A 15,612-nucleotide genomic window follows, 5' to 3' on the forward strand; every position below is an offset into this window, starting at 1 on the left:
AATACTTTTGTTAATTAAAATCCGAGACAACGCTATTAATTTTAAGAATCAACACGCAAGTTAGGAGTCACCACCTAGCAAGACACTGACATTTTTTCTAAATTCGAGCAGCTACCGAATTTCATCATAGAACATTAGTAACCGCACCAACCAGAGATTTTTAGGTCCGAGTACTAATATTTCATAATTTGTGTGTAAACTTTTATGTTTTAATATTTTTCTAATCTATCTTATTTATCCAGTTCATTACATGTGATGAAAGATGTAAATTATGTTATACATACAGTAGTAAAGCAATACAATTTTACCTTATCATATATCCAACCCTATGTCTATGATTGATTTTATGTGAGAATTGATTTTAATATTTACCATCTTAAATGCCTAGACAATTGACTAATTACATTTTAATTAATCCTAAAATGTCTAAATTAATTTGATTGAATTACATTAGTTAAGTTAAACTAAATATTTGCTAATCTAAGATTAATTATGAAAAATATGTACAAAAAATAAGTGATAAAATAAGGCTAGAATTATAACATGTAAATTTAAAAATAAACCTAAGTCTGAATATATTTTAATTAAAGATATAAAAATAAAAGTGAAATTTACGTGAAGTTGATTTTATAAATTTTCATCTTTAATAACTTTTACAACCGCTAATTATATTTTTTAAATTAAATTCTAATTGTTGCTAAATGAATCAATTTTTAATTAAATATCGAATTGTCTAAAATAAACACTAAATTAATTGATTTAAATTAAAATAATCATGCATCAGAATTTCCACTATGTCACGGATTACAAATTTACAATTTACAATTAATATAATATAAATAAAAAAAGAAATAAAATATCAAGGTTCAGCGGCGAGATCAATCTGCAAATTAAACAAGAAAAATGGAAGATGGACGATGACTGAGCAGGGATAAAGGTTATCGTCAACCTACGACGAATCCACTATGGAATTGACAGTTCTGTATGGCAACGTGCGATGGAAAAAGTGGTAATCAGTAACGATAACAATGCCGTCTGAACACCTGACAGTGCTGCTGACGGCTCCGTTGTCTTTAATGGAAGTGTTGTCAGTCCTAACAGTGACGAGTACAGAAAATCGCAGAGCAAATCAGTAAATGCGGAAAAAGCACATAAAATTACAAAAACAATGATAAAATGAGTTAATAGACGTACCTAGCCGACACAAAAATACTAAATAGTGAAAAATATACTATCTACGAGTGGTTTGAAATCAATTTGAAGTAATACGACAAATATACAATAGATAACAATAGCAAAATAAACAAAACGATTAGGAAAATATAAAAATAATCTTTAGAAAATACCATCAATTTACGGTTTCGTGCCTTCAGATAGAAGCTCTATACATTTATATCTCTACCTTTAATTCATGGTTTTACGCCCTCATATTGTCGCCACTTATAATTTTCTTTGATATAAGTACATGAGGTGTCCTAAACGGGTTTAAACTATAAGACAACATCTTCAAACCTTCCACATTCGGACTAATTCCCATTTGAGCGGGTAGGTATCTAGCAGGAGGCAAAATTCAAACCCCAAATCTTAAACGGCTGTATACACACTGACGGATTTAAGGTAGGGCTCAGAAACCTCACTTAAAAAAAATTATTTATACTAAATCTCAAACAATCCTAAGTTAACTTTAATTTTGCAAAATTTATCAATTTGTAATTTGATCTGATAAAGGAAATTTTTGAGATAGACGTAAAAGAATTGGTTTGTAGCAAATTTTAATGTACAATATAGATTAGCTTAAGATATTATTAAGATTAGGAATGGATAAGAAAGCAAAATGAATAAGTAAATTTTAATTATTATATAAATCAATTTAAATTTTCTTAGGTTGCATTGTGTCCTATTCAAATTAAATTCTAATTTTAAAATTTTCAATATTTTTCTATTTAAAGATATTCTCTTAATTATTTAATCTTTTTCGAATACGGTTGATCTAGTTTCTATAAATACACATAATGTGCATTAACAACTCAATAATTTGACTAATTTTCGCAGTAAGTATTTTTTACTGAATCATCCTCTGTTAGTTTGAAAATTCATCGTTACCACTCATCGGACTTTGGCTTTGAAGATAAGCTTTTGAATATAAATTTATTATTTTAATTTGGAGCTAATTTGAGTTGATTTATATAAATATTATTTTTCTATGTAACTAAAGTCTATTAAAAAATTGTTAACTTTTTTTAAAAGCAATTATTAAATAGAATTTTAAAATAACTTAAAAAATTGAAATTCATAATCAATTATTAAACTTAAAAATAATAATTAATCTTTTTGTAATCAATTGGTAAAAAATTTCCTATCACCAATTCTATTTTCATTCAAAATTTAATTCTCAAACTTATTTTGTTTATTAAATAATATTTTTAATAAGGGATCATTATTGATTTTTGTTTAAATCTGAAATTGTTTGATAAAAATGAGATTTCTGTTTTTTTATGTTTAAATTGAATTCGTGCCCAATCTCAATTTTAGAGATGACTCATCTCTGTACGTTTCGAACCTGCGACCTCATTTAAATTAGGAGAGCGCCTTAGTAATTGACCTGCGCCTTTAGTTCGATTATAATATATTTAATTTAAGTGGCAATTTGCCTCCTAAACTTGTAAACAATGGACAATTAACATATAAATTAATTTTATGGACAAATTAGTTACAAACTTGATAGTTATAGCAATTCCATTTGGACAAATTAGTTTACAAGTTGAAGGGATAAATTGCCAATTTAAAAAACAATTAACTTACAAATTGAAGAGACAAATTATTAAAATAGAGTCAATTGTCCATAATTAACAAGTTCGTAACTAATTTGTCCATAAAATTAATTTATATGTTAATTGTCCATTGTTTATACATTAAAGGGGTAAATTGCCACTTAAATATAATATATGTTAAGTACAAAAAATATCCATGGTATTGTATGAAGAACAAAGGGTCAACGCGCCCTCTGAACTTGTGACACGGGGTCATCTAACCCAATTTATATTTTTTTGATCAACTAACCCCAAAACTCTTCATTTTACGGTCAAATAACCCCATAATTTATATTTTTATTTTAAAAAAATAGATTTAGAATAATTATATCGCAACAATTAGGGAAATATCTAATTACCTTTTCGCATCCATCGCCTCCGATTTATATTTTATATATTTTAAAAATATAATTATAGGTTATTTGACCCAAAATTAAAGAATTTTGGGGTTAATTGCTCAAAAAAGTATAAATTGGGTTAGATGACCCCGTATTACAAATTTAGGGGGCGCGTTGACCCTTTGTTCATCGTATGAATGATTTTAGACGTATATGCTTGGTAGAGTTTTGGGGACCTTGGGTCACATGGCCTCTATTATTTTATTGTTTCTTCTTTATCATTTCATTTTCTTTCTTCTCCATTTTTCACTCTATCTCTACTCAAATCAAATTACGAAACCCTAAAATTCTTATCTCTCAATCCCTCACTCTCTCTTTCAAAATCATCATCTCCTTTGGGTCAATTCTCATGCCCCATCTCTAATTCTCAGGTGAATTTTCAAAACCCCAGAGAAACAAATGAGCCTCGGTTTTACCTTCTACCTCGATCTTTTTCCTTATTCGGCAATTTATTTATGTTTTATTTTGCAGTGATTCATTAAATATGAAGAGAGAGTTAGTTTTTGGGGCTAATCGGAGCAGCTATATCGAAACGGAATCGCAACAAGTAGCTCGAGATAATGGTGAAAATTATAATAACTGTAAGAGATTTAAAGTTCCTGGTAAGGTTAATGGTTACTTTGTTTACTCTCGTGCTCGAAAAAGTAAAAAGGTAGCTGAATTCGATCAAACTATTAGCCCTAGTAGTAATAATATCAGCTTAGATGAGCTACAATTATGTCGGAAAATTAATGGAAGTAGTGATTCACTTGATGGTGAAACTGTAACTGAAGAGAATCAATCAGCGGAAAAAGTAATTAAAGAAGAGCCGTCTCTTTGCATTGTAGAATTACCTAATTGTAAAATCGAGCCAATGATGAGCGAAACTAGCTCAATTTTAGGCTTAGCTAAGGAATGTGGCGATATTGGGGAGGGTAAGAAAAAATTGGGTAGGGAGGGCAAGTGTAATAGAAATAAAAATAAGATGAAGAGGTTAACGAAGAGGTTATCGAATTTGAATTTTAAACTGCACCCTGTGGAAGTTAAGGTTAGTGGATTAGAAGCTATTGATAGTGGAATGTTTTCTAAAGTTGAAGTTGAGATGATTGCTGAAGGAAGTGCTTTGACTCCTCCTAAGAAGAATTTAGAGTTGAAAATGTCGAAAAAGATTGCCTTGGATAATGTGCCTATGACTGTCAAGGAGCTTTTCGAGACTGGCTTGCTCGAGGGGGTTCCAGTCGTGTACATGGGCGGGAAAAAGGTTTTAATCCTTTAATGCCCTACTTTGATTTAGTTAACGATCTTTCTTCCTGTTTTTTTTTTTTTATAATAGTTGTTGGCTTTATATTTTCTTGATTGCTTTTTTTTTCTGTTCTTGTAGTTTCAGGCATTTTGTCTTCGAGGTACTATCAAAGATGTTGGAATTCTGTGTTCTTGTTCTTTCTGCAAGGGCATCTGCGTATGTTTATCATTTTTTTTGCTGTAAATGTAATGTAGTATAACATGCCGGCCATTTCCATAAGATGAGTAAATGATATGCTTTCTTTATTTTTCTTTTCATTAATTTAGGTTATTCCACCTTCCCAATTTGAGATTCATGCCATCAGACAATACAGACGTGCATCACAGTACATTTGTTTTGAAAATGGGAAGAGTCTGCTTGATGTACTAAATGCATGCAGAAATTCTCCCCTGGATTCCTTGGAAGCAACAATTCGAAGTGCCATTAGTGGTTCCCCAGTAGAGAAAACCTTTACCTGTAGGAGATGCAAAGGTAATCTCCTCTCTTTCCACACTTAAAATTGTGTCAAATGTTGAAAGTTCCTTAATGATATTAAAAACGCTGGTTAAATCTTTTAATGCTAAATATTCTAGGTATGTATCCTACTATCTGTGTTGGAAAAATAGGGCCCTTATGCAATTCATGCGTGGAGTCGAAGGAAATTATAGTCAGCTCTGCTTGTGAAAGTGCAAAGGCCAGGTATGCAGTATGTATTTGGTGCCCTTTCTCCTTTGTGGTTGTTGGTATTTGGCCAGGTCAGGCAACATACCCTCTTATTTTTAAAGAAATTTTAATGTCACTGTCCTTTGGTTAGAATTATTGTTCATTGGTTAACAATATGGTGTTTACCTGATGAAGATATGCGAATATATAATATACATCTGTTATAGGGATAAATATAAATTTAGTATTATTGTGTATCAGATTTTCCTAGTACTGGTTTTAAGAGTCTCTTATGAAACAGAGTTAATATTAATATATTATATTTTGTTTTCCGTATATGCTTTCCATTTAACCATATATTGTAGTTTAACTTTTTCGATCAGTCTATGCTTCAATAGTCATGCTTATTTCTTTGTCAGAACTTGGTAATCGGGATCTTAATTGGCTGTTGTACTGTGATATAGGACATATTTGGCAAGGCTGAGTTAGAATTATTTTATGAATAATAATTTGGGGTTTTAAACTGAATTTTAGATCAGATTAATGTGAAATCCAGATCTGAAATAAGAAGAAATTTTAAAGGATAATAAAGAAAATTTCTAAGAATCGTACCAGAAGGTCCAGGAGTCCCACCTAGAGAATTGAGGCACACAATTCTTTAGCAGAAGATTGCTGAAATAATAATATTTTTAATTATAATGTTGAATTTTTTAAAACATAATAATAAACTAGCTATTTATAGTCTTAAATTTATCCTTTTAGTAATAGATTTGAAATCTCCAACCAGAATTATAAAACCAATACTAGGTAGGAACTTTTAAACCAAATAGGACTTCTAAATACACAATAATAATAATAAAAATAAAACAATTTGATTTCTGCTACAACACTGTTGTCCCTGCAGAAATCTGAAATTACCGATATACCCATGTACTAACAAATCAGAATTCCTGCGCTAAAACATAATTTTAGGTTTGTAGAGCTTCCCAACTACATTAATTAGTTGAAAACCCTAAATTCCATAAATAAAACTCGAACTTCTAATTTCATAATTCTTGTTCTGCATTATACTGACTCGAGAAAGGTTACTTTTGATTCTTCCTAATATTCTATTTCCACTTCTTTTAGTCCTTTTCCAAATAGTTTTATATGCAATAAATTAACTTTCTTATAAAAGAGAGCTCATATTTTCATCTTTGATTAAGTGATGGTGGCATCTACAATAGAGTGCAGTTGTATATTTCTGTTTCTTTTTGTTCAGATAATTTTATGTCATAACGGGATTACAAATGAACTTGAAGCTGAGACAGACACTCTATTAATTTAGTTGTTTTTCAGTTGCAATAAGGGGCACGCAAGCATATAGGCTATAGACTAATAGGAAAAGACCTTGTGTTAGAAGCTGTTACTATAATGCTCATGTAACTGCCTTTTATTATTTTATCCTGACAATATAAATGCTGATGTTTATCTAGCAACATATTTACATGTACAAGAATGGAGATGCCATGGCATTTGCCTTTTCATTTAACCAAATTCACCTTGCTTATATCTAAACTTTATCATCAAAATGATCCATAAATTGGATTTCCTATGTTGCCGAGAACTTAAATATAGAAGCAGTCTAAGAGGTTTTTATGTGCGATTTTGAGAACCAATCTGCAGTTATTCGGTGTCAGTTCAAGCAGTTTGAACTTGATTTATAAGTTTGATTGGTCATTTTTGTCTGTATATGCTTCCTCCTCACCTCATTTCAAGTGTATGGTTTTATTTTGATATGCTTCTATTTCATACCTTTGGAGGCCTTGAAACATATTTTTGAGAGTATCATCTAATGTATGGTTTCCTGTACAAGTTACTCTTTATTTTTGCAACTCGGATGTCCTTCAATCCAATAAATTGTAGTTGGAAACTACTTCCCCTAAAATTCAGGAAACCTGTTGACATTAGAAGGATGTGCAATAAGGATGTGCAATTTGGTTAAGTGCAATGATTACCGAGCAAATACAACTATTGTCTTGATATTATGCTAGTAGTTCCACATATCTTGGAAACTTTGCTAGTAGTTCCACATATCTTGGAAACTTTGCTACTGATATTTGATGTATTGTTAAACATTTCTTAAACTACATATTGGCGCAAGTTGATGTATCAACAAACAATAAGGGATTTGACACAGCTGACACATCCCACCTCATGGGAGTATACATGGGTTCTAATTTTCTTCTATCTGCTATTTTTCAGCTTAGTTGAACCAGTTTTCTCTGCAGAATCCTCTGGAAGTGCTTCTGTTTCAACTCTCTCGCAAGATAATACTCAAAAGAAAAAAACAATAAAGTTAGTGTCCTGTTGCGTCTCTTCTTTTGGTAGCATATATATTTATGTTTTTTTTGTCGCCCTTGAAGTATTTAGTTTTAGTTTTTTGTTATAAGTACTTATGGATACACAATAATGTGATATTCTAGTGATATTCTCTTCTCTAACTTGGTGCATGGTATTATGATCACTGACAGCAACATTTACATTGGTCCTATCTACATTTTTTTAGGTCGTCAAAATCAGATTTAAAAGCAAAAGCTCCCATCCGAACTTCTTCAAGACGAAGGAGTCGATGCATGATAATTCCAAAGTTGGTATCTTATCTACCTATTTTCTTGCTTGGTATAGAGTTTTAATTGCTTTTTATTTTCGATGAAGTAGTTAATCTTCGTTCTAATATCTTAATGAAAGCAGAGTAACATTAAAATGTTTTTTCTTGAGTGTTCGTTTGGTGTTTGAATTTTATGTACAAAATCCCTTATAAGCATTGACCTTAATTGATTCAGGTCCCCGGAGGCATTGTCGGTTATACAAGCCTCCAAAAGTGCGCCTGCACATCTTTATTCAAGGAAAAGAAAGCAATGGAAGATTACATCGAGGTTGGATTTGTTTATGTTGGATTTTGTTATTTGGAGTAGAATATTTTGGCTCTAGGTTATTTCTTCTCTCCTATCAATTAGGCAAAAGTTTTTGGTTCTCATTGGACATGAAACTATAATTGTAACTGTTTTGATCTGATATTTTTTGGACTCACTATTTTTCTTTATTTTTCCTTAGCATGCATCTGCTTTCTTTCTTGTTCAGGTCCCCCAAAACAGCTATGATGTCAAAGTCCTTGAAAAATGCATCAGATGGAGTCTCTTCAGAAAACAAGTTCGAGTTGAAAATTACAACAAAGTTAGTTTTTAATTTACCATCCTCCTCCCTCCGCTCCATATATCTTCTTCATGATTGTATAGTATTTATGAGTTTTATTGTCATTTACTTGTCTTTGCTGCATTTTTTTCCTCAAGAGATCAGAGGTTGCATAAATTGGTTTTTGACGATGGTGGATTGCCTGATGGGACTGAAGTAGCATACTATGCTCGTGGCCAGGTGGTTGAGATAAATATCATTTATGCTTGTATAGGTTTAGGCCTTCTTAGCATGTAAAGTAATTGATTCTTCTGCACAGAAATTTCTCATGGGTTACAAAAGGGGCTGTGGAATTCTTTGTTGTTGCTGCAACTGTGAGGTACTTCTCCTCTCTTGAACTTCATTGCTACTTGATCTTTCATGAGACATGTTTTATTATTTAAAGCTGATGTGCAGGTCAGCCCCTCAATATTTGAAGCTCATGCTGGCTGGGCTACTCGCAGAAAGCCGTAAGTTTAAGATGAGATATCTGAGAACTTTTGATGTTAAGCCTTCCATTCCCTCCGCCCCTGGGACATGTCTAAGGCGGCCGTTGTGTTTTCTTGACAGCTATGCATATATTTACACTTCTAATGGTGTATCACTTCATGAACTGGCAATTTCACTATCTAAAGGTCGCAAGTATTCTGCCAGGGACAATGATGACCTATGCGTCGTCTGTGCAGATGGTGGGAGTCTTCTTCTTTGTGATGGATGCCCAAGGGCCTTTCATCAAGGTGAAAACAGTTTTTTTTTTTTTGGGTTATGCAGTTCCTCTCTGGATGTGGTGTTTTGGGATGAGAGAAAGGCGAGGTGGGTAGTAGGGTTATGGTGTTTTACAGATTGGACATTTTTATTTACCTTTTCTCTCTGATCTTTTTATCAAGTGGTAATATTATTGTCCACTTTCAAAAATAGTGTCTTCCATTTGTTCTTTAGCAGTTTCTTGGGGGAAGGGAACATGTTCAAATGTTGTTTTATATATAAGTCACGCTAGATGATCTGCTTTCCTATGCTTAGAACTCGTATGCCATTAAAAGAGGTCTTTCTAGTTTAGTTCCAAAGCAATGATCTCCCTGAGTTTGTTTTAACGAATAAAATCTGTTGACCCATGTAGGATGTGCGTCTCTATCAAGTGTTCCTCGTGGTAAATGGTTTTGCCAATTTTGCCAGAATATGTTCCAAAAAGACAAGTCTGAGGAACATAATGTCAATGCTGTTGCGGCTGGAAGAATTTCAGGAGTTGATTCTATAGAACAGATAACCCAGAGATGCATCCGTATTGTCAAAAACATAGAAGCAGAACTTACTGGATGTGTGCTATGCAGGTACATATCTGAAAGGTTTAAAGAACCTTGTTATTCTTTCATATACATATCAATTTTAGTACATATAGTTTTGCAGAATTTATAGTTTAGTCCTTTCATTTTACCCCTCAAACCTTTTTAAGATGTATGATGTATCTACTTAGTTGTTGATTTAATTTTGGATGTAAATTTAATTAAATCAGTATTAAAAAAATTGCTTTCATAATTCTGGGTTCTCAGCATATGGGATGTGAAGTAACTCATTAGCTCTGCTTTTGCAGTTCATATGAAGCTCTGTTACTGTTATTAAATTGTTCTTGTTCATCAAGTCCCATTACTCCAGTTGTGTAGTTATATTTGTTAGAATTCCTTGTGCAGAGGCTATGACTTCAGCAGATCTGGATTTGGACCACGCACAATCATACTTTGTGATCAGGTAATTTTCATTGCCATTCTTGTCTCATCTTTTGAGCTCATACTTTATGTGCTTGTTACCTTGCATTTCATCCTGATTTGCTTGTATATATGAATTTAGTTGGAATTTGGAAACTGTTTTTAAACTATTTTCTTGTGACGTTGGGCTGCCAAGTGCTTTCATTTATGGAGTTGCATTTATCAATAACTTGCTACATTTATTGAACTACTGGCCATGAATCTTTTTCTGTTCTTATTTTTTGACAGTGTGAGAAGGAATTTCATGTGGGTTGTTTGAGGAGTCATAAAATTGCAAATTTAAAGGTTTGTGCCCATATGCATCGTGCTACATTATTTTAAGTTGTAACGTAGCTTTACTCCTCCATGGTTGAGAATTGAGATTTCTTGTTTGATAGGAATTGCCAAGAGGGAAGTGGTTTTGTTGCTCAGATTGTGGTAAGATACATTCTGCTTTGAAGAAGTTGCTAGCTCATGAAGCTGAAATCATCCCGCACAATCTCTTGGAAATTGTAAAGAAGAAGAATGAGGACAGAGGTTTGGAAACCATGAATAATATTGATGTGAGATGGAAGCTTTTGACTGGCAAATCGTCTTCTCCTGAAACTAAATTGTTACTTTCACAGGCTCTGGCTATCTTTGAAGTAAGTATTACTTATGTAGGTAAAAGTATGCGGTTTCGTGATGTAGTTAGTAGAACAAACTACTTTTTTGAATTGGAGATAATTTTGTAACTGCTTATTTGTTGCTTCTGGAATATTTGTATGCTTCTTTACCTAACCAACATGAAAAAGTATTTTGTTTTTCTGTCTTGGTGATGTGAAATTGAATGATTTCTTTGCAATATTTTTTATTTTTTTGACAATGACCCATTTGTTTTTTTTTTTTTTTTTACAAAGATTACATGCTTTTTGCTAAATTATTTATGGGGATTGGAATAAATCTGCAAGTGAAAGAAGCCATGTGCATTATGTAACTAAGTTACTATTTTTAAATTTTTCAGGAATGCTTTGATCCTATAGTAGATACAACTGGGCGTGACCTTATTCCGTTGATGGTTTATGGGTAAGCTACAAAAGTTATTTACAGATAGATCAAATGGTAGTTGTGGAGTATTTTGTTTTCCCTTTTAGACATTATAGCAGTTTGCTGCTTATTATTGTATTGATTACCTACCTTTTATTCAATTAGGTAAAAGTATTTGCTTCTAATTTATTTTACTTTTGACAGGAAGAATTCAAAGGGCCAAGATTATGGGGGAATGTATTGTGCAGTATTGATAGTCGAGTAAGTGATAGACTTGTACCGTTGTTGGTCCGACACCATTTTCAGAGAGTTGACAAAATTCTGTCTTCCAATTTTCAGCTCATTTGTTGTATCGGCCGCAATAGTTAGAGTATTTGGGCAAGAAGTTGCAGAACTTCCCTTAGTTGCAACAAAGAAATGTAACCATGGGAAGGTGAGATTAGCTTGTCTGTGTATATGCGGTTTTCTCCTTTCAGGCATTAGTTCAGGGAGCTGCCCTTTTTTACCCTCGTTTTTATATTGCTTATAATTGTGTTTGGTGAAATTACTCTTTGTCAATTGTTGTGTATTATGTGGTGTAATAAAGCATATAATTTTATTGCACCCATTTATATGCGGAATTTCTAATTTTTGCAGGGCTATTTTCAATTATTATTTTCCTTCATGGAGAAGCTGCTGTCATATTTGAAAGTGCAGAGCATTGTGCTCCCATCTGCGGAAGAGGCAGAAGCTATATGGACCGATAAATTTGGTTTTCAGAAAATAAAGCCTGATCAGGTATGTTACAGTGACAACATGCACACGTGCACATGTTTACTTGTAGATGTGCACCAAATTAAACGAGCCGAAAAATCAAACCTAATCGAATCGAAATCTTTTGGTTTTGTTCACTTATTTTCTATTCTTTTGGCTCAATTTGATTTTCAGTTCACTGAGAAATCAAGAAACACCAAACTATATATAATACTAATGTAATATTTTTTAAGATTATGTGTTCAAATGTCTCATAAGTTGGTCTAAATTTGGTTTCTAATCTTAATTTCTTAAGTTTTTTATTTTTATTTTTATTTTAGTTTTTGTCTTTAAAATTTTGAAAACAAAAGAATCAGTCTTGTATTGTATTTTCTTCAATAACTGATTGGCTCCGACATTTTAACTACCAAACGGAGTTGAAATACTGAATTTATAACATGCCATTATTTGCATATATAATGGTTTTGACATTCTTAAGGCTGAAATATTTGTAATTATACTTTATGGTGCAGCTGAGCAAATATAGAAAAAGCTGCTGTCAGATAATGAGCTTCAAAGGGACGTCTATGCTACAGAAAGTGGTTCCACCTTGTAGAATTATCAATCAAACTACAGAGTCTATACTAGGGATACTGTAAAAAGGCGGTATGACCTATTCATCATTCGTTTTCAAGAGAAAAGAAAGATTATTGTTCTAACATTTTCCATTTTTGTCTCTATTTTTTCTTACTATTTCAAATGTGTGTAAATACTTAGGTATTTCATAAAGTGTATACATAAGTTACTAACTTCTACCCTTGTTTGATCTTGCGGTAGCAAATCCATCTCATTTATGTTCATCACTTGCTGAATTTTCATCCACTGTAAGGTCTTTAATTTGCTTCCCATCTTAAGATCATTTCATGAAAAAACGCATAGGTTATGAATCATTGATAAAAATTAACAAATAGGTGTTAATAGTTATCGGAGTTGTGGATTTTCCAAAGTATGAATGGGTTTGAATTGATTACATTTATCATCTAAGCAAAGTTAAAAGCATTATTACTAGTAAGCCTTAGCCTGTATTCATTCCAATTGCTTTAATCATCATGACTACAACCTTTCTTGTTTGTTTTTATCTCGGCTGTGCTTATACATAGCGTACAATCGAGTTGATACAATTCATGAACTATCAAAAATTGGTTGCGAGATTCATGAACTATTCATTCGAGATTTGGGTTGTGCGATCGGCTCGACTTAAAGAAAAAGAAGTCATGCACTTGCAATTTTATCTTGACAACTTATCTTTCGGCACAATTACTTATAAAGCAGAAATTATGTAATCATCATCACTTATGAACTAACAACACTTAAAAGACCCATACATTTCTTACCTCCTACGTCAATCATCACTATCCTCTAAAACATTTATAAAAACACACGCACATAACCACTACATCATATTCTCTCTACTTTCCTCTAAATAACAAAAAAACTTCAAACAGACATCTAATTCTTTAAGTATGGGTATCAGAATGTTCTTATTTTGGGTCCTCACACTTGCCATTGCTCTAATTTCCATTATAATCTCACTTCATTCATTTCCTTCTTCTCCTTCACAAATCACTCCCATAGTCACTCCTATAGCTTCTCAAGCTACATTTCAACTTGGTATTCTCAAAAGGGTGTTGAAGAAAACCGGTTTCGACGAGGTTTTATCTATGATCCTGTCCGCTGGACATCACCACCATCATCACCCGCACCACCACCACCATAGAAGGAAGGTCAAATGTAACAAGACAACATGGGAATCTAGGATTGTATATAGATTTAGAACACTAATATATCATTTTAGAGTGTCTGATATATTTACAGTTGATTTAAGAGGTTGTGGAAATTTTAGTAGTGTTCAAAAAGCTGTTGATTTTGTTCCAAATTTTAGTCCATCTCCAACACTCATCATAATCGACTCTGGTACTTACAGGTTAATTTCTTGAACTTCAAGTTTCTTTCTTTAAATAACATGAAATAAATGTTTGGCATAAATAGGATAAATGAAGTTAATTATCAGTTAGGGGCGGATGCAGAGAGGGCCGAGGTTGCCTACCTGGGGACGACGTAGCTGGCTCGTGTCTTGTTTTCGCTGAAACTGATATTTTATTTTATTCTAATGAGAGCAAACAATATATTTTTCAAAATTTTCATATGTTTGGTCCCAAAAAAAAAAACTAAAAAAATATGAAATTACACTCTAAATTTTGTAAATATTTAGAAAACTATTCTAATAATATAAATGGTGGCAGGGAGAAGGTGGTAGTGCATGTTAACAAAACAAACATAATATTTCAAGGACAAGGTTATCTGAACACTGCAATAGAATGGAATGACACTGCAAATTCCACCGGAGGAACTGTTTATAGTGCTTCAGTTGCCATTTTTGCACCTAATTTTACTGCTTACAATATTAGCTTTAAGGTAACTTTTTTTTTTCTCTAAATCATAAAATTAGTACAAAGTTGGATTATAATTGGTTTTTGGGAATGAGAAGAACACAGCTCCTGAGCCAAATCCAGGAGAAGTGGGAGGGCAGGCAGTGGCAGTAAGAGTGGAAGGAGATCAAGCTGCATTTTATGGATGTGGATTTTATGGAGCTCAAGACACTCTTCTTGATGATCATGGAAGGCATTATTTTAAACATTGCTTTATTCAAGGCTCTATTGATTTCATTTTTGGCAATGCTAGATCTCTTTTTGAGGTACTATTCATATTTTCTACATTTCTCTATTTATATTTTAGCAACTAGTTTTGTAACCAACTTTTTCTAAAGTCCATTTCAACTTGAGAAAATCAATCAAGTTTACGATCTACACCATTTATTATAAAATGAACCGTGTTTGAACATGTTTACTGCGATTATTTAGAAGACAAAATTTACGAGATGGTGAGCAGTTGATATATAGTGAACCAACTATTACTAATGGCAGGATTGCACAATAAATTCCATAGCAAAAGTTGGAAAAGGAGGAGTGAGTGGATCAATAACAGCTCAAGCAAGAGAATCAGAGAGTGAAGAAACTGGATTTTCTTTTGTGAATTGCACCATTAATGGAACTGGCAAAATATGGCTGGGAAGAGCATGGGGTGCTTATGCAACTGTCATCTTCTCCAACACAAACATGTCCGATCTTATTTCTTCCGATGGCTGGAATGATTGGAGAGACCCTTCTCGAGATAGGTATGTGCTTCAATCTATCGTACGAATGTTATCACAAGTTTAGAGATCGGGTTGACCCTTTACTCTAATATATACTATTTTTAAGAAATCAAAGTAGAAATGTTGATGTAGATGGTGTCTTATGAATGCAGGACAGTGTTGTTTGGAGAGTATAATTGTTGTGGAGATGGAGCTAACTCCACAAATAGAGTAGCTTATTCCAAACAATTAACTCAATATGAAGCAGCTCCCTACTTGACTATTTCTTATATTGATGGAAATCAGTGGCTTCTTCATCATCAAAATTATCTCTACACCTTTCTGCCCGACGACGACGACGATATCGATGATGGCGGCGAGCATGGAATTCAAGAAGTTATACAGACTTACTAATGTATTATCCTATAATAATACAATAGTTGATTCAGAGAGAAACATATGTTATTTTAGGTTTCAGAAAATTTAATGACGTAAATCGAAAGGGATAGTTGTTAAATTTACTGTATAATTATTGTAAATTTAACTTATTGATGAAGGGTATAATGAAGACTTGCAA

General features: G+C 32.7%; 2 protein-coding genes across 4 annotated transcripts; both read left to right on the forward strand.

Moving 5' to 3' along the window:
* The first annotated feature begins 3,395 nt into the window (after window positions 1-3,395).
* On the forward strand, window positions 3,396-12,724 carry LOC126676656 (uncharacterized). 3 transcript variants are annotated; one of them, XM_050370910.2, is made up of 22 exons: window positions 3,396-3,579; window positions 3,680-4,448; window positions 4,569-4,646; window positions 4,757-4,961; window positions 5,096-5,168; window positions 7,377-7,469; window positions 7,681-7,761; window positions 7,958-8,050; window positions 8,256-8,348; window positions 8,465-8,546; window positions 8,626-8,685; window positions 8,763-8,815; window positions 8,916-9,082; window positions 9,463-9,673; window positions 10,031-10,088; window positions 10,334-10,390; window positions 10,483-10,728; window positions 11,088-11,149; window positions 11,315-11,371; window positions 11,450-11,543; window positions 11,747-11,887; window positions 12,376-12,724. In XM_050370910.2, the coding sequence occupies exons 2-22, from the start codon at window positions 3,693-3,695 to the stop codon at window positions 12,499-12,501; spliced, it is 2,886 nt and encodes a 961-aa protein (XP_050226867.1). In that variant the 5' UTR covers window positions 3,396-3,579; window positions 3,680-3,692; the 3' UTR covers window positions 12,502-12,724. The 3 variants fall into 3 exon arrangements, with proteins under 3 accessions (XP_050226867.1, XP_050226865.1, XP_050226869.1); XM_050370908.2 differs by having other exon boundaries at window positions 3,397-3,579; window positions 5,063-5,168; XM_050370912.2 differs by having other exon boundaries at window positions 3,397-3,579; window positions 5,063-5,168; window positions 9,000-9,082.
* Window positions 12,725-12,814: 90 nt separating this feature from the next.
* LOC126676657 (probable pectinesterase 15) lies at window positions 12,815-15,612 on the forward strand. The gene is made up of 5 exons (XM_050370913.1): window positions 12,815-13,826; window positions 14,146-14,317; window positions 14,391-14,597; window positions 14,827-15,077; window positions 15,209-15,612. Exons 1-5 carry the CDS (start codon window positions 13,366-13,368, stop codon window positions 15,447-15,449), a joined length of 1,332 nt encoding a protein of 443 aa, XP_050226870.1. The 5' UTR covers window positions 12,815-13,365; the 3' UTR covers window positions 15,450-15,612.

The sequence above is a fragment of the Mercurialis annua genome, linkage group LG4 (genome assembly GCF_937616625.2).
Source record: "Mercurialis annua linkage group LG4, ddMerAnnu1.2, whole genome shotgun sequence".
Taxonomy (NCBI): Eukaryota; Viridiplantae; Streptophyta; class Magnoliopsida; order Malpighiales; family Euphorbiaceae; genus Mercurialis; species Mercurialis annua.

Bases quoted from the DNA above. Each gene is read 5' to 3' on its own strand.
- LOC126676657 (XM_050370913.1), top strand. From the start codon at position 13,366: ATGGGTATCAGAATGTTCTTATTTTGGGTCCTCACACTTGCCATTGCT. The intron at 14,318-14,390 runs GTAACTTTTTTT...GGGAATGAGAAG, and splicing joins CTTACAATATTAGCTTTAAG to AACACAGCTCCTGAGCCAAA. The intron at 15,078-15,208 runs GTATGTGCTTCA...TTATGAATGCAG, and splicing joins AGAGACCCTTCTCGAGATAG to GACAGTGTTGTTTGGAGAGT.
- LOC126676656 (XM_050370908.2), top strand. From the start codon at position 3,693: ATGAAGAGAGAGTTAGTTTTTGGGGCTAATCGGAGCAGCTATATCGAA. The intron at 8,349-8,464 runs GTTAGTTTTTAA...TTTTTCCTCAAG, and splicing joins GAGTTGAAAATTACAACAAA to AGATCAGAGGTTGCATAAAT. The intron at 11,888-12,375 runs GTATGTTACAGT...TTTATGGTGCAG, and splicing joins AGAAAATAAAGCCTGATCAG to CTGAGCAAATATAGAAAAAG.